At 38.9% G+C, this 22756-nt stretch overlaps 1 protein-coding gene across 1 annotated transcript in view; it reads left to right on the top strand.

Moving 5' to 3' along the window:
* The first annotated feature begins 20016 nt into the window (after positions 1–20016).
* LOC145785507 (uncharacterized) overlaps positions 20017–22756 on the top strand; it is a 92333-nt gene continuing 89593 nt past the window's right edge. The window contains exon 1 of the mRNA XM_082597160.1: positions 20017–20113. Within this exon, the coding sequence (XP_082453286.1) occupies positions 20084–20113 (30 nt within the window). The 5' untranslated portion in view covers positions 20017–20083. The remainder of the gene's footprint in view (positions 20114–22756) is intronic.

Here is a 22756-nt window from a genome sequence, read left to right as displayed (position 1 = left end):
AAAGAATAAAAACTAAAAGTCAAGAAATTTCACATTTCTAGCATATTTCCTTCTGTGAAATATTTCACTACTAGAGTCCTCGTCTTCGTTTGACCCCGTGTCGTATTAAGATAGGGCTTCAGCATAGGTCAAGAGCAATGTTTTCTAAAAACTAAAGGATTAAATCACTAATTTGTAGTGGTGTGGACTTAATTGCCAAAGAAGCAGAGTATCACATGTCTTGTCGGGTTCATTTTGATAGAGAGACTAAAACCAATCCCGAAACCACCACAAACTTGAATATTTCATCTCACCAAACACATAACCTTGCTTTCCTAACAATATGCGAATTTGTGGAGGAAGAGGTTATGCAAAAGCAAAGACCAATGCTATTTGCAACATTATTTGATCTTTACAAAGATGAGTATTTGAGAAATGGAGGAAGTGATGATGAGCTATCTTCGTACACCACACAGAACGTTGAGGAAAATTTATTACAAGTTTGGTAAAGCACTAACAACAAGTATTCTTGATCATAGAAGGGAAATTTTATTTTCGGCTTACTTCTCTCCGACGAAGAAGCAAAAGATGCTCTGATAGGTGATTATAGAGCCAAGCTAGATGATCAGATTCGAGGAGTGGCACTTCTCTTACGAGGTGAAATGTTGAAGCTACCCAAAAGCAAAACCCCAAATCCAATAAACATAGAGAGCTTGAAGGATATGGCCCCAAAAGTTCCTGAATCATTGCAACTCTTTTATACCACACTATTATGCCGGTTGAAATCCAAATTCAGTGATTCTCACACAGACACAATGGAAAGAAAAGTAGAATCATCCAATGTCGTCAGATGCTGTGCGTAACGTCAGTCGATGTCATGTGAAGCCATGGAAGCACACAATACTTGGTTTAGGACCAATGACAGGTTCCAAGTTAACTTTGCAGATACTTTGCAGATACTTACTTAAGGAAGGCCACACAATTAGCTACAATGATGTGAAAAGTTTAGAGACAGAATTTGCATACTCCGCTTTATCACAGGAAGAAAGCACTCCCGACGGTATTATAAACAGTCCTAGCCTTGCAACAGCCTGTGTATGGGATAACTATGATGCCAATATCGAAACACTTGATGGCAAAGGCACACTTCATGTTACGGTTGGTCATACGTACCAGAATTCTGATCAAACTCATGAAGACCCTGAGAAAGAAATGATCACCACCAAAACTGGGAGGAACAGAAGAAGCTACACTGAAACAGAAATTCCACCATTCCGGACCCCTCGCAGTAAGGCAAAGTCTCAAGTTCATCTTCACTCAGATGAGTCGTGTTCCGTAGAAGAAGCATCTGATCTTGTTCAGGAAACAATGGATAAAGAGCCGATCTTGCCGCGCAAAATGAAGCCGCTAGATATGTATTGGTTCAGCAAAAGTGGAGATTTTGCAACTCCACTCTATGCTGGTTTCATGAGCAAATATAGAGTGGATCGTCTACCGCTACAGCGAATATGGACCCAATAACAAGATCACCAACCAACAATGACGTTATTAAAGAAACACTGGGTAGAACGATGAAGGTTGCAACTGAAACTCATCAACAATATGCTATGGTGACGTATGACTAAGCTGTTGCATAAAAAGGCTACTCCATTCAAGCCATTGAAGCCGTCCTTTTTTTTACCTTATTATGCTTGGAAATTTCTAAATGGATCTTGCATTTTTCGGAGCAGTAAATGGATGAGGAAAATTACCATACATTGCCTGACCAGGAAGAGGAGCGAATGTCGGTGGTTGTTGACTAAAGAAGTACAGTAAAAGTTGTTTGGAGTACCAAGCAACTATCAATAAGAGGAAGACAAAACTCTGCTAATGTGGTGCACAGTTTACCAGGAGTAAAGCGCGATTATCAATATGCAACGACGTCGTATGATGCATGGCGTTTCTTATTTACAGCAGATATGATCTACATCATTGTTTCAAGCACCAGCACATGTATACGAGAGAGGCTATCGCGAATATCGGAGGCTCAACGAACATCTTGGCATGCTTCACATTTTCAGCAAACTGATGCCACGGAACTAGAAGCATTCATTGGATTGTGATGTATTAGAGGACTACTCAAGCGAACATTTCACCAAATTAAGATTGCTTTTCCCATTTATATGGACATCCTATATTTAGTGCGATAATGTCGTTGATCCGATTAAAATTTCTGTCTGCAAATATTCGTTTTGATGATAAAAGCACAAGGGCCAATCGCTGGCAAAGTGACCGATTTACAGCAATCAGAGAACTTTTCCAATATTTTACTGGAAATTGTGAAAAGATTTTAATACCAGAAGACTTCCTTTCACTGGATGAGACTTTGTTTCCATCCCGCGTTGGTGTGTCCTTCAGACCATAAGCTTCAGGCAAAAAATAAGCCTGCTAAATATGATTTGTTGCTAAGAAGCATAAATAGTGCGTGCTTGTATGTCATTCACCTATACCGCCATAGCTTATGCGGGTAAGCCAGTAGGTGTACCAGGACCACATTATCTGACTTCCACTATGGAATATGTGGAAACGTTGGTACACAATTTGGACAGAGTTTCTTCGCTTCAAGGACGAAACATATCCCTTGATCGCTTTTACACTTCACTTGATTAGGCAGAATGGCTTTGGAAGAAAAACATAACTTTAGTTGGAAAATGGCAAAGCAATAGAAAAGGGGTTAGCGAGTTAAAATCTCTCACTGATTGGGAAGCCTTCAGTACCAAAATTTACTGGGAGGAGTCGAGAAACCACATTACCGTTAAGTCGTACGCAGTCAAACCAAAATCTACCGATAAACGCAATGTTCTGGTCTTATCAACTATGCAGCCAATCCTTGGAGTAACCAAAGATGACGGAAAGGAAAAACCTGCAATAATCAAGCTCTACGATTTTACCAATGGTGGGACTGATGTCGTCGACCAGAAGATATTATAGCGTCAAGCCGAAATCAGCAAATGGACTGTGTCTGCATTTTCTTACATTTTAGACGCTGCGCGGGTCAATGTGATGACCATTAGTTACTTGAACCGCGAGTTGTCCTTTTCACAAGCCAAGGGAGACGAAAGTTTTGTGGAGGGGTGGCAGCTAGCCATGTCATTAGTCAAACCACACATGTCTAGACGATTGGATGATGTACCTATTCTACGTGGGTCACTCCGCCATACAATGTCAACATTTTTGGGACGAAACCATAGATTAACAGCAAACTCAAATTTGCTATTACCAGTGGTTTTCATAATGAAATAGCGGGCTATCATAAGATTTGTTCTTATCATGTTATCGTTGATTATGAGATTAGATATTTTAATCACAGTATTTGGTCATCACCGTTTTATTCAAAAGCGGGGTATTTTTCTATCTATAAATTGATCGAAATATTACTTATAAAGCTGTGCGGTTCAATTTCATTACCATTATACTTGACGATGCTAATTTACTACACTTGCGATACGGTTTGTTTTGTACAATATTTCGCACAAGTCATATTTTTTTTGTGACTGGAATTTCTTGTCTTCGAAAAATTTTAATAAGTCAGTTTTTCTCAATGCAATGACGAGCTGCATGTCTTTATTTTCAATAAACAGTGCCTGGATGACATTATGTGTTTCCATTTTCGCTGATAGGCATTACTTTCACAGATCAAATGTTTGTACTGTTTCAACGTCTGACGATGGTGAATCGCTGTAAAGCGGCCGATATTTCCTGCGAAAGTTTTGCGTAACAAAAAAGCATTCATTCAAGAGGAATGCAATTTGAAACAAACGCATGATTTTTTTAGGTTGTATCGCAACACCGCTGAACGTTGTATCGACATAAGCAAAGTATCTATAAGCTGTTAGCACTCGCAATGACACGATAGGACATATCAAGCTGTGCTTATTTCTCTAGGATGAGAATTAGGTCAGGACAAGAGCGGCAAACCAGAGTTGACCTTTTGCTGCTTGATATTTGAGCAAACAAATTATATGGTAGATAATAAATATTAGTGCAATTTCTTTGTAATGTAAAAACGCCCAAAAATGCCTTATATTTATAAGGAAAAATAAATTTTTGTTTAGTTTAGCATTACTCCATGTTATAATTCAAAAATATGCGTTCGAACGGTCAATTTTGAAGCTGTTTTCGGGAAATTAGAATAAAAACCGACTTTCTATCGTTTTTTCATCTCAAACACTTTATTTCAATAACTTTGTGGGGTAAAATTTTAATTTCTACACGCACAATACACATGGCTATTATCTTGCAAAATATTTTGGCTCTGTGGTTTTCATAGCTCCCGTTATTAGCGATTAATTAGCACGGGGCTAAAATAGCCCGTGTCGAACTTTCCGCGTACGAAAACAGCTCGTATTAAGATAGGGTTAAGCGATTCGCATCCATCAATTGTTGACACTTTAACGGGATCGTCTTCTTTGTTTTTGTGTAAAAGTGTCCCGGGCCCCCCATCAGCTAAATCCGGCCCTGGATATAAGCTGAATAAATGAGAGCAAAAAAGAAAATAATGTCTAATAAGTCCTTCATCTCCCCTACAACCGTACAAAAAAAATAGTAAAATTGAGTGTTTTGCTAATAAATATTTTTCAAGTAGTCCTAGAATAAAAAGTGTTCTTAGAGCAAATATAAACATGCCACTTCTGCAGCTTTTGATGTAATGTTCATCTTTTTATCTCCAGTGGTTTTCGAAATACAGTAGAACTCGGTTAATCCGGATTCGGTTAATCCGGATCTTTGCCTAATCCGGATAAAACTGGAAGTACAAATGATTTGTAATCTTTTTCTTGAGAAACAGCTTTGGATTATCCGGATTATTTAATCCGGATCTTCGCCTATTCCGGACAAAAGTTGCGCTTTTTCTATCACTTTATCCGGATTTGCCAGTGATTACTTTGTTTGACCGTGATTTTTTGTAAGTTTTCCATAGAAACTCGTCTTCGGTAACTATTTTCATAAGTTTTGAGTGACTACAGATTATTCCGACACGCATGTCTAAAGATGTAACTTTTGCCAGTGTGTTCTTGCGTTAGACGCAGAGTCGACAAATACATTCATTTTACATGCATACTGCATTTCAAAAGAACTCTATCACTGGGTCGCTAATGTGGTGATCGCGCGTCTCGGAATTGGCAGATGACCACACTAATGCGTTCAATTTCGGTGATTTTTACCGATACCCTTCTATCTAGGTAACGTCAGGCTTGATAGAACCGTCATCGGTTAATCCGGATCTTCGCCTAATCCGGATGGAATCGCCGGTCAAATCGAATCCGGATTAACCGAGTTCTACTTTTATGACAATTTTTTGGGTACCGTACTGTTAACTTTAGGTATGGGTAGGCTACTGGTACTGATTTGGGTATTGGTAAACATAGAAACGCCCAGCGCGACCGTGTGACGTCTTTATTTTCAATTTTTTTTTACGTTTGTGTTTGTAAAAGTCCACTACAAATTTTCAGAAAGTTATGAACTCATGAACCTCGATCCATCAACCATGAACCATGAAAAATCCATGAACTTCGCCATTTTTTGGCACAGCCTACTAATCCCCATATCCCCATTGGCCTCCAGCCACCAAGTCAGCCGCTACGCGGCTGACGGACACAATGTCTTAATGGCCTCCCCCTAACAAACTCTCTAAATACGCCACTGGTTACTAGCAAGTCAACATGGGTGGTGGGCATTTGAAAGAAACATTCACCTAAACCTTTTCTGACAAATGCATTTACTTTCGACAGCTAAAAATATCAGTGATAAGATCTTTTGCATTAGGCTACGGTAGGCTATGTCATAAATGATCTGCAAGAAGCATCAAGACAAAGTGTCTAAGACCTTACAATACACGAAAGGAATACTTCTGTTTCAACACTTATAAAGCATATATAGGCTACATGTTTTTTTAACATCAAATTGCTTGTGTGCTTAATTTTTATGTAACAATTTGGACGACAGTTAAAATGTAATAATTTGCGTAATGTTTCACTGTTCTGCAATTTCATTATTCTGTAATGTTTAAATTCGATTTGTGTTATAGACCCAGTATAGACCCTGTATAGACCTACAATATTATATACAAATTGTTACATAAAAGCACACAATCAATTTGATGTTTTCTAAACGGAGCTGAACTGGTCTGACTGCGCTATCGCCAAATGCGAACAAATTATTTTATTGTCAGTTCTTTTTTTCTTATTTATACTTCGGGAGCAGATTGCATGGAAAATTACAGAAACATTAGGAAATAAATTTAGGTTAAACTAGTTCACTATAGTAAAATAAAGGGAAACTTATATGACGAAATAATGGATCGCTACAGCCCAAGTAGCAAAGATTGGCGTCTAGCCAGCTACACGCTAGCGAAGTTATTGGCGACGCGTCGGCGATAATCGCCAGCCAGCCGCCACCGATCTGCTCATCGTTTAACCGGCGTAACGCTGACGAAAATCGACAATAAAGTCAGCGGCGCGCAAGCGCCCCGAACGTGAAAGTCGCTCAAGTCAGTTAACGGCGCGCTGTCTGTACGTCAACGAATTTCGCTAAACTTACTGGCACGTTTTTCTGGCTGCGCGCGCTGTCGCTTGGCTGACGAATGCTGCCCTGCTGAAGCCCTTTTTTTCGGCCACCATCAGCAGCTGTTGTTTTGCGAAATTACTAAAACAAAACAATAAAAGTTTTGGAAGCATTTTGTGTATTAATAGTCTTTTTGTGATTAAAGCGAGACGCAATTCAAGAATGTAAAACAACGAAAACAATGAAGATTTTTAATACACAGTCTTCCCACAGCTCCATTTTCGTAATAGCCTACAATGCTAAAAAATGATTCAGTAATGAATGGCGGTTTTTACGATCATTTGTAATACAAATAACAAAAAAATTTACACGTCCAAGCCATGTGAGAGCAAAGCTAGACTATAAACATGAGGTTATTTAATAAAAGCCCAACAGCTGTTAAGGGAATTTTGACAGTTATCGGGCAAACAATAATTTTTAAGGAAGAAATTCTATTAAAAAAAACTTTCTTGGTTTTCGAAACTATAATGGGTGTGATTCAAATTTTTGCTTGCAAGATTTACCCTAGGGTAAGGGTAAGTAAAGTTTACTCCCGATTAGAAACCAATTGTGTACTACATACTGCACTATCATAACTATAGTTATATAACTATAAGTGCATATAGTTATATTTAGTTATATGTCGTTATATATGACTATATATAGTAATCTTCGTCGTATGAGCTGTTCTTCCGAACTATATGTTTGGGCATGATGTCATCAGCCACTCGACAGTTTCGTCATCCAGGGCCTTCAGTCCAAGCGTTCCATGTGGTGGTTGATGGATTGGGCAGTCATGGACGACACGATCTACTGTTTGGTCTGTGGCGCCACACTCGCATCCCGGTGAGGGAGCCAGGCCCCATCTGCACATGTCTGAACGAAAGCGACCGACGCCGGTTCGTAGGCGGTTAAGCCGGACCCACGCAAGTCTTGAGAGGGACATTCCCGGAGGGTGGGGATCGACGTCGGGTAGGAAATCACGGAGTCGGGAGGTGTTGTTTTGCCACTCCATGTTCCATGTGTAGTTCGTCCAGTGTGCCGCACATATTCCAAGATCTTCAACGTTGTTCAGAAGCTGTCGTGCGGCGGGCACAAATGGGCGTCTTGATTTCAGTCGCTGCTGTCCTCCAGGTAGGCGCTGGAGTGTACTGTGGAGGAGGTGGTCGGGGTCCAGTGCGCGACGAGCAAGGGAAATCATGGCTCCTTTACGGCGAAGCTCAGCAGGTTGGATGCCTGCAAGGATGGGAAGGCAGTCCGTTGGAGTGGGACGCAGGCATCCAGTCACAGTGCGTAGTGCGTCATTGATGGCGGTGTCAATGTGGCGGGTGTGAGAGCTGCGGCACCACACTGGTGCGCAGTACTCAGCGGTAGAATGGACGAGGGCCAAGGTAGCTGTGCGAAGGGTTTTCGCATCAGCTCCCCAGCCGGAACCCGCCAGCCGCCTCAAAAGTGCAACGCACGCAGATAGTTTTTTGCGCAGTGACTCCAGGTGTCGTCGGTACGTGAGTGACCTGTCCAGGGTTACGCCGAGGTAGGTGGGTTCGGCGCAGTAGGGGAGGTGTTCGTCATCGGTGGTAACCACCGATATATAGTAATATATATACATAACTAAATATAACTATATGCACTTATAGTTATATTACTATAGTTATGATAGTGTAGTATGTATTACACAATATTACCTTTGAGAACCACTGGGCTAGGTGATCGTACACAATATGATAGTGTAGTATGTAGTTTGAATCACACTCACACCCATTATAGTTTCGAAAACCAAGAAAGTTTTTTTTAATAGAATTTCTTCCTTAAAAATTATTGTTTGCGCGAGAACTGTCAAAATTTACTTAACAGCTGTGGGGCTTTTACAAATAAGCAATAAGCATATATGGTAGGTATTCCAATACGTCAAAATCACAGCACTGAAAGAAAATACACAGCAACATCAAGAACACTTATTGCTTCCACTGTAATCTATGATGTAATAAAGAAAGACATAGCCAGCAGAGAAATTCAAATTAATAAGTTTTTTGTGCTATCTGGCTTTGGTGGTTGCCAACACGGCAACCACAATTATAGGGAAGGGCCGCCTGAACGACGACCACAACGCATTTTCGTTTGCACATTTGTTGTGGCTGTCATGCTGGCAACCTTCAAAGCCAGATAACACAAAATTCAAACCCTCATAACATAGTCTACCATTGCATGAAAAAAACGTAAACTCACGTAGGATATATGCAGTATATCAACAATCACTAGTGATTGTTGCGTTTCGACATCCATTAGGTAAATATGAAAAAAAAACTGGGAACTGGTCGTTTTGACGCCAAAGAGCTTGGGTTCGGGGCAATGTTAGGGATTAGGACTGGCGGCAAAACACCCCTCCGAAAACACGTTTGAATAACATCAGTAAACATATTAAAAATGAACACTAAAAGGTCAACAAACAATCAAAAAACAGATAGCGTTCATGTAGGCCATTGTCGGAATTTTTATTTGCGCCGGAAGTTTTGTTTGCCCGGTTTTGTTTTTTTTCGTTTCTGTCACCAGCCGCCTTCAAATATTGCTTCATTGCAGATTCGATATCTTTGTCCGTCGCCTTGGCTTGCCTTCGAATCACATCTGTAATAATACAAAATGAGCTCTATGTGAAAACAATTTCGCTCACAACAACGTAATTACACTACTATCTCATTATTAGGGATCGAACCGATGGCAAGTGTCCTTAATCTGGACATGAGCGGGGTTCAGTACAATTAAATGTAGGGAGATGTGGGACCAATGACCCTTTTTGCACACTTTGGCCAAATTTTTTCAAAGTTTGACTCTCAGAATCACCAAAATCTGCTGAAAAGTTGTCAGCAAACCCATCTACCTACATGCCACAAACCAAATGAATATCTCGAAGTTTTATCCTCCAAAACTGAAATTATAAAAAAATGAAAAAGTGGGTCATTGGTCCCACACATGTGGGACCGATGACCCATCCTCGTGGGACCTTTGACCCACCCTTACAATCGAGTCGAAAACTACATAATACTTTCAGGTTTTAAGATTGTGTTTTTTGTGCAAAATCAAAAACAAAACAATACGAAAAGTGAAATTTCAAGTCTAGCATCAGAAAAGTGTTCGTTTATGCACTGTCAAAACAAAGTTACAATGCATCATTAAATGTCATGGCGAGATGAATCTTCGTTAAACCGCATAACTCCAGAAAGCCTTTTGGTAGGTGCTACCTGTGTAGGTTTGTCAAAAATGCACACAATTTCTGAGCGCTTCACAAAGTCTTCAATATCAGGAAACACAAAAGCATTTTTTATTTTGACGCTCCCCTTCAAAAAAGAAATCTCAAAATCTCCATCCTCATCACTCATTAGGACCATTCAGCAACAGGCAAACCTCTTACATCTTCCTTCACTGGAATACACTTTCACAAGCGCATAGAAACCAGCTTCATCAATCTACTTTGACGAAGTCGTCGTGTCATGACGCAACACTTTTCTGACTAACGGCACAAAGTGTTTCTATCAATATTGTTTTCTTTGGCAGTCTTTCTTAAACTGACATTATGATTGTTCTAATACTTCCTTCAAAGAATTGTTCAACACTTCTTGTGTAAACAAGGAATAGTTATTTTTGCACAGCTTAAAATTAGGCATATTGAAGCTAAAAACAAATAAAATAACATTGGGGGACCTTTGACCTACCTGATGGCAAGCATGGGTCAAAGGTCCCACATCTGCTCCATCTTGGCATTCATGCAATGGTTAAAAAACTGATGTGAATTTTTACCGGAAACCAATGCAGTTCTATCACCCAATCCATGGTGCATAGCCTGAACTAAAAAAGTATTTAAAAATGTTCTCTTCCTTTTCGAAAACAAAAAATGAATGCCAACGAAAAATCTTATTTTTTTCCTCTAAAAACAACTTCTGTCTCTTAAAATCAAACTAGCAAGTGTGAGTTGACCAAAACACATGTGCTTGACAAAGAAGAAATCTCGACACCAGAACAACAAATAAATAAACAAAACGCCTACAGGAGGGCGAAATCGAGCCTATGGTCATTGGTCTCACCCTGCTCATTGGTCCCACATCTCCCCTACTGTATATTGGTATAAACCTCCAATGCAAGACGGGTAGTAATATAAAAAATACGTAAAAAAATTGTAATTAGGGAACGTTCAAATATTACGTAACGCCTTCGACGGGGGGGTAATGCAAAGCGTTACGTTAGTGTCATATTGGGGGGAGGAGGTTCAAGCCAAACGTTACGTAACGCTTTCGATAATATAAGTGATATATACAGTATAATATACCGGTAATTCATCAATAATTAACTCAGCATTATTGAAACATCTTTTGTGATAAGGTGCTGCCGAAACCCGTGTTTTATCCTGCAACAACAACCACGCATGTGATATTGGAAAGGCTGGCTAAATAGTAGAAGCTGATCTAATACTGCACGTTGTCACATTTTAACCTTTATATTACAGAAAAACTATTCCATTCCCTGATAAAACTTCCAATTTGTTAATCCTCAGTTGATTTGATTTATATTTAACTTACATTCATAAAAACAAAGAGGCCTGGCATTTTCCATCATCCTTCTGTAGTATGCATGGTGTTAGCATTGGCAGCACTTATTAGCCTACTGACGATAGCTCGTAAAACTACGTAAATATACAATTATATAAATACAAACTTACCAAATAACACTTTTTTATTTTCAGATCAAGAAAGGCAGTTTTTACATTTTTTCCAGTCCAATTAAACTGAGCGGCCAGATCGTCATTCACAAAAGGTCGCATAACTCTCCACACAGTTTCGGTACAATCGTTTCCCCCGACCGTTCTTATTTTCCATCACTGTTAAATGAACATCCACACGTTACTCAATAGTCAGTTTAAAACTGAACAAGGTAACAAGTCAAGTCTAGATCGTGAACTCAAACCAAACAACTACACGTTCTATATATTGGTTAATCATTAGGTTATGCTTTAAAAATCATCATAAATTGGTCTAATAAACATGATTCTATTTTACAAACTAAAGTATTTCTGCACACAAAATGTATGTGGAAGCGTTTAAAGCAGGCATGCACAACTCAAAACAGTACACGGGCCGTTTTAGGAAAAAAATATTTTTTGCGGGCCGCGTGCTAACGTTATTGTAACTAGCGTGTAGCCTATTTTATATAATGTGACCGATTAACCGTCGAATAAGAGATATCGTTGAGAAGATGGTTACTGTCAAGAGACGGTTGCCTCTCGCACTACAGTATCTAGTTGGTTTTAACGCTTATCGGCGGTAAAGCATCGGATTCGTTGATTATGTAACTGTAACCGTGGAGAAAAGTTTATTACTGTTTTGTTCTATTTATCTCTCATAAGAGCTTGTAACTATGTTTCGAGGGTTTTACAACAAAAGTAACCCCTCGTCCTCGACGGTGACAAACAATAACAAATCCAACGAAGTATAAATTCCTAACATTAACAAGAAATCTACATACAAGACTAATATCAGCAAATGAAATTTAATGAGAAACGTTACATTTTTTGTTTGCAACAAGCAAGTCATAATTAGGCGAGATGTTGGAACTTGATATTTTTAGGATATCTTCCAAATGTCCATCAGTAATCAAGAATCGTTGCTTACTCTTGTTATACATCCAACATACGAAAAACTTCACTCTGTTAATCGTAGTTCATTACCGAGAAACTCGTGGGCCGCATGAAAAGGTTTCGCGGGCCGCATGCGGCCGCGGGCCGTATGTTGTGCATGCCTGGTTTAGAGCAAAACAAAGAAGTTTTAAAAATTAAAACTGAGCAGTTGAATAATTAGAAGGTTCTAATCTTTTTTAAGTATGATTTGCCGTAGTTACCAACTGCAAAGCGGAAAAAAAACATGAACATCTGTAATGTACCATTAACTCACTTTCTGAAGTAGCAGGCAAGCAGCAGCTAAACGTTTTGATGCACCAGGTTGATATTCAGACGCATGAGCATTTTTTCACTAAAATATAAATCAGGAGACAGAAAAAGCTTAAATCTAAAATGACAGCCAATGGCGTTAGTGAGTGTTAAAAGTCCTTAAAATTTCGAAATAGAACTGAATTTCCTTGATATAGAGAGCCCTGAAATCATAGCCGTAAGAGAGTAAAACATTTTTGGGGGGGCGAAAAAAATTTGCCCAAATTTGGCCTTTGCAAATATATTGTCAAAAACGCAATATTACTCACAATCTCTGAGGTAGTTTAGTCTAAGAACTCCATACTCATCAAATGTAAGCCGACAAAATGAAAGCCTACCATAAGGTACGGTAGGCTACGCTATAGCTACTTTAAACACTTTAACACTTAAACACTTAAACACTTAAACACATTCATTTGAAAATTTCAAGGGGTCGATCTTAACTTTTTTTTCACTAGTCCGACCAGTTTAGCCTACTGACTTTTCACTTGTCTGATGACGTATTAAGATAAGTGTTTTGGCTTGCTGGCTTCTCTGACCTCTGTGCAGGAGTGCTCAACACGTGTCGTGTCTAGCAAAGTTGCGAGAAAAAAGTAGTCACGTGCTCATTGACCCACTTTACAGCCTTCTTCGTGCAATTTCGTCTCTGGCAAGCAAACTTTTGCAGTATTTCAGAGTGACGTCACCAACCGCCATTTTGTAAACCAAAACTTTTCACCGGCGAATATTTTTACTAGCCAATCGGACTAGATAGCCTACTGCAACATTTCTACTAGTCCGCGCAAATTTTCACTAGCCATTGGCTAGCGGACTAGCGTTAAGATCGAACACAAATTTTGTGTGTATTCTTTAAAGTATTTATGCTAAATATCTCAAATTTGGTCATCATTGGGTGTAACCAGACAAAAAAACTTGCTGTCCACTTGTAGGGACCCGAATGAATTTCCATTGTTTTTAGCTCTCTACAAAATGTAATTCTCACATAACATTTACGTTTCTTAAAAACTCACTGAACCCAACAGTGAGAATAAATAGCTGCGTTTCTTAAGAAAACTCACTTGCTGTGCACCGAGATAATATTGATGGATCATTTTTACTCAAATAACCTTTCACCAGCAGCTTTCCTCAAGTGATTCTGTTTAATGGCAAGTCATCGCTTTCAATCTTTTCTGCTTTAACAAAACGTTGTATCCGCAGTTCACCTCTGCGACGGAATCTCACCAGGAGTTCACTCCAGTTCGTAAACATTGTTGAAATTTGCCAATTTTAAATTACGTAACTGCTTTGCTTTTCCCTTTTTCTGAAAGTGGTTTATATATATACCTCTGCACAAAACAATTTTGACTCAGACACAGAGACTCATAATATAACTGAAAATTAACTCAGACAGAGACTCATAATATTACTGAAAATAGACTCAGACTCATAAGATAACTTTTCAAATTCAAAATCTAAATTCAATTCGAACTCACCAATAAAAGAACTTGAGACTCATTTGCGTTACGTCTGTTGCCATTGAAGCTTTGTTTCGCCAGCAGCGGTTCTGCTGTCATCAGGGGAATAAACATTTATATAATCAACAATAAAACCTTTAAACCCCTGCACACTTTAAAAAGCACTACAAACACATTGATGCAGTCAAACAAAAAATAAGTGGGGCTACTTTAAACACTGTCCAAATTTATGTACACAAACATAAAACTAAATCGCTCAAAAAAAAACACTAGAACACTAGATGCAATCCAAAATCACTAGATCTGGTGAAAAAACACTAGGAGTGGCACCACTGACAATTAGACAAAGGATAAACAGGCTTCAACTCATATCAACTGCTGGTTTGAAATGGCACGTGACTTCAATCAAGCGCAACTAAAACGGTATGATGAATTTTTTTTAATCAAGCGCGAAGCGAGGCCTTTCGTAAGAAACTCGACTGCGCGTTGTCAGCGGAAAACGAGCGAATATCGAAAGCGCGTCTCTCGCGCGAAAGCCGATGGCGTGAAGCCAGCAGAAAGCGATAAACTTTCAAGAAAAAAAGTCATGACGAGATTCGCCATTCAAGCGCTGGCTTACCGCTAACGATTTTCGATGTCGCCAATGTGAGCGCTCGCCGCCCTGATGACGCCAGCTGCACGTCGACTGTTGCTACCTGGGAGGGGGGGTTTGGGGGTTTCAATCCTCCCTTTGGTACGTGTGTGACGTCACGATTGATTAATTTATTTCCGAAAAATGCCGAAGAAAGCATGATCTTATCGTTTTGCTATGCCACCGGACAGCACCGTTTTACAGGAATACTTATACCCACATTTTTGTTGAAAATGCTCTCAGAATGCACCAATTTCAAAGTAGATTTTCAAAATTTTCTGGGGGAGGTCCCCCAGACCCTCCACCGCTGGGTGTCGCCTTAGGTAAAAACGCCGTCAAATCCCCCCCCCCCCCCCTTTAAAATTCCTGGCTACGCTACTGCCGCTCTGCTTTGTTTGGCATATACGTGTTATTTTCGTTGTGATGGTCAGAAATAAAAAAAAAACTGAACTGATCTCCACAAGAGGGCAGGCGCCATAGCAATAACTGACACTTTCATTCATCAATTCTGCTGCAAGTTGCAATTAGTTCAAGCCCACCCTGGTCTCCAACTCTCCAGGTCTCTGGCGCAGTCATGACCTCAATGCAGTTTGTTTTTGTCCATCACAGCATAAACGATATCACTCCCAACCATGGTGAAGGTTTCAGAGCAGATGCAACAAAAACTAAATGTTAGCATATTTAGTGCTGTGGTTTTCAAACTTTAGTTGCAACGTTTTTGAAACATTTTGCTGGATTTGCAAAGCACCTAGAAATAAGAATTTGGTGATTTTTATTTATTGTTTTTTATGTCTTCCTCTTCAGCCTTTGTTTGTGTTGTGGTGAAGTGAATCACAATCGTGAGATGTGATTGTTAAGGAGCTGGTATACATTCAAGTCCCCCCTTGCTAACTCATGACAAAGAGGAATTGACCAAAACATGTGGATTGAAGTGTGTGAACAGTAAAGCAAAGGTAACGTAGTTTCACCCTATATGTTTGGTTGAGTCCTGTCTTTGTCATGAGTTACCAAGGGGGGGGACTTGTATACCAGCTCCGCAATCTATTACTATTACTGTACCACAATTGATTTTAGATATAAAACGGAATTATTGTGCGATGCTCTTAGAAAATCGAAACGATACACTAGAGCAGGGTTCACCAACTGGCAGCCGCCACACTGTTATGTGCGACCCGCGGAAGGTATTAGCGTACAAGTATAACCAAAAATACTTTTTTGTAAATGTAATGTCATTTTGAAGTTTGTAGAAGTTTTTTGAAGTTTGTAAATGTCATGTAAACACTAGTGTGCGTTTCACCGTTATTGTGTTTCACGATCAGTGTTCCTTTTATTCAAGTTTTTTCTGGCAAAATAGGTCGGTGTGCCAACTCAATTTATAATGAATTGGCAAAATATTATATATGTATTTAAAGACTTTTTCTGGTTGTATTATGAAGATAGCTTACATAATATAGCATACTTATAACTTAATACTGCAAAATGTTGTTAATTAACAATTCTTGCCATGCTTATAAGCACCGCAAGTGACAGTTGTCTAATAATCAAGGAAAGACGGTTTTATAGACTCTCATAAAAAGGATGAAAAGCCAACTCATTGCTTTCCTGGTGCCTGGTTTCTTTCTCCCTGGTATTGGAGCCTATTTTCGCTGATATGTTTGCAGGTCACTATTGTTGCCTGTATTGCGATGTGTCAAACATTTCCTTGTTTACTGAAACTCTTAATTGCAAGATATCTTTTGTGAAGAGAAGTGACAACACCACTCTGGCTTGGCGACGAATATTCTGATAAAAACACTTGCCTCGCTATAAGTGCGCAAACAAGTGGCCTTGTTCATTAGGCATTTTTAAAGAAGTCAAAAGTGTTGTTAAAGGAGCTTGGTTTGGCAGTAGCGTTGTTCAACTAATTTTGTTGTTGCGGTATTCTATAATAAATAAATAATTGATAAATATTAACAACATGTAACGGTGGATAATGGGTACAAAATGCGTTCTTTTCTAGCATAAGCAGCCTACCACAACTTGGAGCTGGTATACAAGTCCCCCCCCCCCCTTGGTAACTCATGACAAAGAGGAGTTGACCAAAACATGTGGATTGAAGTGTGTGAACACTAAAGCAAAGGTAAAGTATGGGAACTGTGTTCTATGTTCTATGGGAACTAGGGAACTGTGTTCCGAAAGCTAGTGTAATTTGATATTGCCAAAAAGAACCCGCAGCATCAGGCTATAACAGATCGTTTGAATTTACACTGTGAAAAAAGGTAAAGTAGTTTGACCCTATATGTTTGGTCGAGTCCTGTCTTTGTCATGAGTTACCAAGGGGGGGGACTTGTATACCAGCTCCCACAACTCTCCTTAGTGCCAAAGTGGCCCACATGCAAAAAAAGTTGGTGACCCCTGCACTAGAGCAAAGGGTCGCACAGTTTAAGAACTTCTGACTTAATGATAGTTTGTCATGTACAAACGTACTCTTCAGAAATTACAGGCTATCTTAAAAATACATAGCCTAAGCCTAAGAATAATGATATAAATAGTCAGTAGTCACCCACAGGAAGTATAACTTTTAAATGGAAAGACATTTTAAATGTGAAAATGACAATCACTACAATATTTACAAAAAAACTACAACTAAAAACAGATATAGGGTCAATGTGCGCATTTGCGACAACTGAGGTAAGTGCGTCCACAAATTTGTAGATATTTTACAATTGAAAATAATTTCACAGAAAAAAATTAACAGTTGATTTATCAATAATATTATCACAACTTCTTCAACTTCTTTATCTTTTTATGCTTACTATGTGACTTGTTTTTTGGTTTTCAAATTACGTGTTTACAAAAGCTCTGTTTTTATAAAAAAAATTGAAAACGGCGTCCTGTCTTTCAAGCAGCTTAAAAATAGATATGTCAATGCAATGAGAAGTTCTTTCATCAGTGTCCACATGCTGTTACTGTCATTGCATTACTTACCGCATGTTTTTTTACGAATTGTGTTATCGGCCAGATCCTGCAGAATTTTTCCCACAGAATGACATTGATGTTCAGGATATAAAACAGCAGTCACAAAATGTGCTTCAGTATTTTTAATACACAAAACAATACTGCCAAATTATTATTACACACTTAAGAATATGGCAATATCTTTCTAATAAAAAAAAGAATAGCCTAACTGTTTAAGTTAACAAGTACGATTTTCAGAGGTCTTTGAAAGAAAAAAATGTTGCAAATACACACATAGACCACACACCCTGATGCATTAGGAAAAACTTATTGTTGTGACCATCGAATACTATGTTTGGTGTGTTATAAAAAAATTATCAAAGTTGTGTTAAAAAGTGTATTTATGTTTATTTATAAATGTATTTATGTTTTCAACCTACACAACTTCATTTGGTCAAGTAGTGTTGCATTTGTTAATTGATCGATCAGAGAATGATGTCTTCTGTGATATATTGGATAAAGTTTGTTACATGAAAATGCCTGTTGTCTCTTACTGTTGGATTGCTTCTTTGGGTAAAAATTGATTATTGTTCAAAGAATGATGCATTTTAGTTGAACCCCCTCTTGTCGCCTGATTGCATGACTGGATTCGTCCAGAATTTGATTTATTTTGAAGGTTGTAATATGCTTCAGAATTTTAATAATTTTGTGAACCTGTTTTGAACTCTTTCCAAATGTTATTATAGTATGTGCAGGGCTCTAAGCTCGGCCATGGCCGCCGATAAGTTATTAAATGGCCTCCGAAACTACTGTGTCGGCAGATCATGTTTAGTTGCTGGCTTCAGGGATACCAGTATCTAAAGAAGGAGATACGAAGGCTTGCAGCGATTGCCTTATTTCCATGACACTACCAGGGTGGTAGTTTGTAGCCCATTAAACATGCTGTACTTTTTAAAGTTGCAGAACGTTTTGTAGTGCAGCTGGTACAGTCAGCTACAGATGACAGCAAATGTTATGTAGAGCACATTTATAGGATATATACTTGTTTGGAAAGACAGTTGCAAAGTTACCAGTAAGCTGCTGGAGCTGGTATACAAGTCCCCCCCCCCCTGGTAACTTATGACAAAGACAGGACTTGACCAAACATACCATCCTGCGGCCAAAAAATAGGCCATTTATTAGAGCCGCCCCGATAGCTCAATTGGTTAGCACATCACTTCTGGAACGAAGAAGCTTCAAGATCAAGCGGCGCTGGTTCGACTCTCGGGGTGTGCGCTTGAGCAACGCACGTTAAGGACTGCTCTCCATTCAGTGGCATCTAATGGATGGAATAGTTCCCCGGCAACAAGACTTCAACAATCGGAAACTTCACTCTGTCAATCTCGGTGACCAGGCCTGCGTCAGTGATTCAAAGCCTCTACAAGTATGCGAAACTGCCAGGATTAAGCTCTGCAAGAAGCTTTCCCAGTCCGAGGATAAAGATTCAATCAATCAATCAAATGTTGCATCGTTGTTGTTTTGTTGAGAAAATCTTGTGTTGTGGAAGATATTTTGAGTTTAGAAGTACGGTATCCAGTAACGATTGATGGCAGATGCTTTTGTATTCAAACACAGATTTTACAATTTCTTGTTTATAGATGGGGGTGTACGGGTAGTACACAACATTTTTGATAGAATGGAGCTGCTGTGGTTGTTTGTTCGCTGAATGTTATGACTCGTATAATTTAATGTCATACCTAAGACAATAAGATGGTAATAAATTATTTGTTTATCCTCAAATGCCATAAATAAATACTAAACTATGAGATAATAATAAGAATTTATTTTTCACCAGTAGGGTGCAAAATATCGTCAATTAAAAGTCTCCATGATTGGTGATTTTCAGCCAACTGTCACAGTTCTTCCAAGCTGTACTCTGTGAGCTGTACTCCGTTTCTTTTGCCTTGGATGAGTTTTATCTAGTTTTACACTGAGATATGGTACCAATGTAAAAAATAGACAATTGCCATATTGTTTGGCAAAATACTTCAATATGCATTAAGTAGGAAAAAATACACAAGGTAGGTAGGGAAAATTTTGACTATCAATAGACCAATGCACACAATAAGAAGCTACTATAGAATAATGAATTGCTATTCTATGCCAGTGCTAATTCCATGCCAATTGTCCTGGACCCTCCAGTTTGACCCTCTCCAAATTTGCTAAAAATCGGACAAAAGGTTGTATAAAATGATTGAGCTAAAAATTGAAAACTTTAGCTCAAAATCTATTGTACTTTTCAAATTATGAAATTTTTAAATTGGGCACACCCCTGCGCTACGGAATATTCCTATCCTTGCAGTATTTGCAATGTAATCCCTAGTTGCATTCATATACACCTTATAATATTTTGTTCACTGCTGAAGTTTAATGAACAGTAAAATGGTAATCTCACTTTTGTGTTTTTCACATTTATTGCACTTGTTAGGATGTAAGATGGTTGATTAAGTATAGTTTGGATTTCAGGTTTTTATTTGATTGCTGATCAGACACATGGATTTGCAAACAAGATACCAATGTGAAGTAAGAATACATAATTTTATGCTTTTTAATTATACTTTTCTGACATTCAGAGATGTTCAGTACCGGGGACTAAATTCAAATATGCAGTTGGTTTTTTCCTGAAAGCTACGGATTTTTTGCAATTTAACCTTTCCAACAAATTTAATAAGTGTACAACGTTTTAGGGGTGGCGCCCCAAGGCTCCCAGTTTTGTCACAACCGTTTCAATAAAAGCACGCTCTGGTTGTAATAAAATGATAGAGGAAATTTTAATAAATTTTGAGCTAATAATTACATAATGTTTTGCTTCCAGAGAGGGTTAACATCCAAACCCAACCAACACCCCTTGCAACAGCCTCATATGGAAGCAGTAACTGCACAGAATACTCAAACAATGTGTTAATTTAATGTGAAACTACAGTCTCTGTAGGTCGAGTCGGCTAAGCAGGCCGATATATGCTTGGTGAGCTGAACTCCAAGCCTCCAAGGGCTGCATGCAGCCGTTAGTCAATAAGCAGTTTACAAGCAGTCATAAAAACGGGTTGATAAATGACATTTGAGAAAATTCTTGAACAAATTAAACCGGACATATCCCTAGAAGCTAGAATCGTCAGGCAGAAACTTTCATATTTTGGCCACATAATGAGAAGCAAATCAATGGAAAAAGACATCATGCTTGGTTTGGTCAGCGGAGGAAGAGGAAGGGGGCGTCCAAAAACGAGATAGCTTGACACAATTGTAAATAACAGTGGTATGGGAGTGCATGAATTGAAGGAGGCTGCGTGGGATCGAGAGATGTGGAGAAAGATGGCATATAGAGTGACTGAGAGTCGTAAACGACTGAACGGATGAAGAAGAAGAAGAAATGACATTTGCATGAAAACTTTAAAAATAGGCATAGAAAATCATTTTGAGTGACTCCAACACTTAACTTTGAAGCATTTAACAAATATGATATGCAAATTAGCGTATTATGAGCAATTCACTAACTGACTGTCCGCAATGATAGAAAACAATGTCAAATTAGGTCCTTTTCAGGCATAAATTTTCAGCTTGTAGCTTTTGTAAACTTCCTCAGGGCAATCTCGCTCAATGCACCAGCAGTCATCTGCCAGTATGTTTTTCTACGATCTCCCTTGATAGCGATGCTCAGGCCTCGAAATTTGTACTTTTTTCCGGCGGTCAAGCATGTCCTACCGGACTGGCCCTTTCAGCGGACATTTAATATCTCAACCGGACATATTTTTTGCATGTAGATTTTGCACAAAATCACGCTACAGTATTGTGTAGTCGTGTTTGTAGAAGATTTTCTACAACAGAATAACTCTGCAATGGTTCATGGCTTAATTAACCGACCCTGAAGTATAATGGAGCAGATTGCTTGCAAATAAATCAGTGCGTTAATGACAGTCGTGTAATGACGCAATAAACACAATTGAAAACAACAATCCAAATTTCCTTATTACAAAAGCAACTACGATCACTTATTCCGTGGTTTTCGCATTATAGAATCGTTGTGCCAAGCGATTATTGCAGGCGCGGGGTCGTAAATCTCCAGCTCAGGACCATCCAGACAAATGCGCATTAGTGACTCAATAGTGTTAGTGTTAACTAACTAACACAATAGTGTTAGTCTGACACCCTCCCTTCTGTGCAGAAATTCTATTTCTATCAGTATCGCCTAAGCACGTGCGGAACCCAGCTGAGACTTGCTTCTCTGTGACGTTTCTTTTTAACAAACGATCAATGCAACGCAATAATCCTCATTGTTAAAATTAGAATACATATCCTGCCGAAAAGTTCAGACAACTTTATTTCAAGGCAACATTGCAAGGCGTTGAAATGATGTAAAAATGGCTACTTTTGCCATCAGCTCGTTAACCACGCCACTCTAATGTGATCTTTAAAGCAATTGCCTGTACTACTTATTATTGCTTCAGCTCCGTATTTGTTCGCGTTAAATAAACAATTGTAACAATTCAAATTTAAAATATATTTTTGCTGCATTAGCTCTATTTTTGTCAAGAATTTTGCGGCGGTCATTTATGACCGACCAATGAGTCGGCTTCGGCAGACATTCGAGGTCATTCCGGAGGTCATGTCCGCCATGACCGCCGGAATTTCGAGGCCTGGATGCTCCATGGTCATAAAGCCCTGATGAAATTGCTCACTTTGCTCATCGCTTACAAGCATGAGGTATTGAGGTTATTGAGAAATTCATCTAGATCAGTGTTTCCCAAACTTTTTATAATAGCCCCCCCCCCCTGGACAACAAACTAAGTGTCAAAAGGATTTTTTTGTGGGGTTTTCTTTGCCTGCCTTGCTCTTCTTGCTATGAGCTAAACGCATCAAGACGTGTTCCCCTTAAGACCATCAGCACTCTTGATAACGCACCATGGCCGATCTTCATAGCAACTGTCCATACAAATCTTAAATATATCAGCTAAAGCTATGTGGGCTAATAAAGCTATAGCCTAAATTTATTTGTTTTTGTTTTTTAACATTTTCTTTTTTTTAATTTCTTTTTATATCTTAAATTTTTCTGAAGGTGTTGCGACCGTGCCAAATTTTTTTTCAACTCAATAACTTACTTCGGTCACAAGCACGTTTTTAACGTTCGCGTTTTGTCGCTTCTACCTTTTTCTCGACCTTTGCTATATGTTG

This window comes from Aplidium turbinatum, chromosome 16 (genome assembly GCF_918807975.1).
Source record: "Aplidium turbinatum chromosome 16, kaAplTurb1.1, whole genome shotgun sequence".
NCBI classification, from domain to species: domain Eukaryota; kingdom Metazoa; phylum Chordata; class Ascidiacea; order Aplousobranchia; family Polyclinidae; genus Aplidium; species Aplidium turbinatum.
This window is presented reverse-complemented; position numbering and strand designations above follow the sequence as displayed.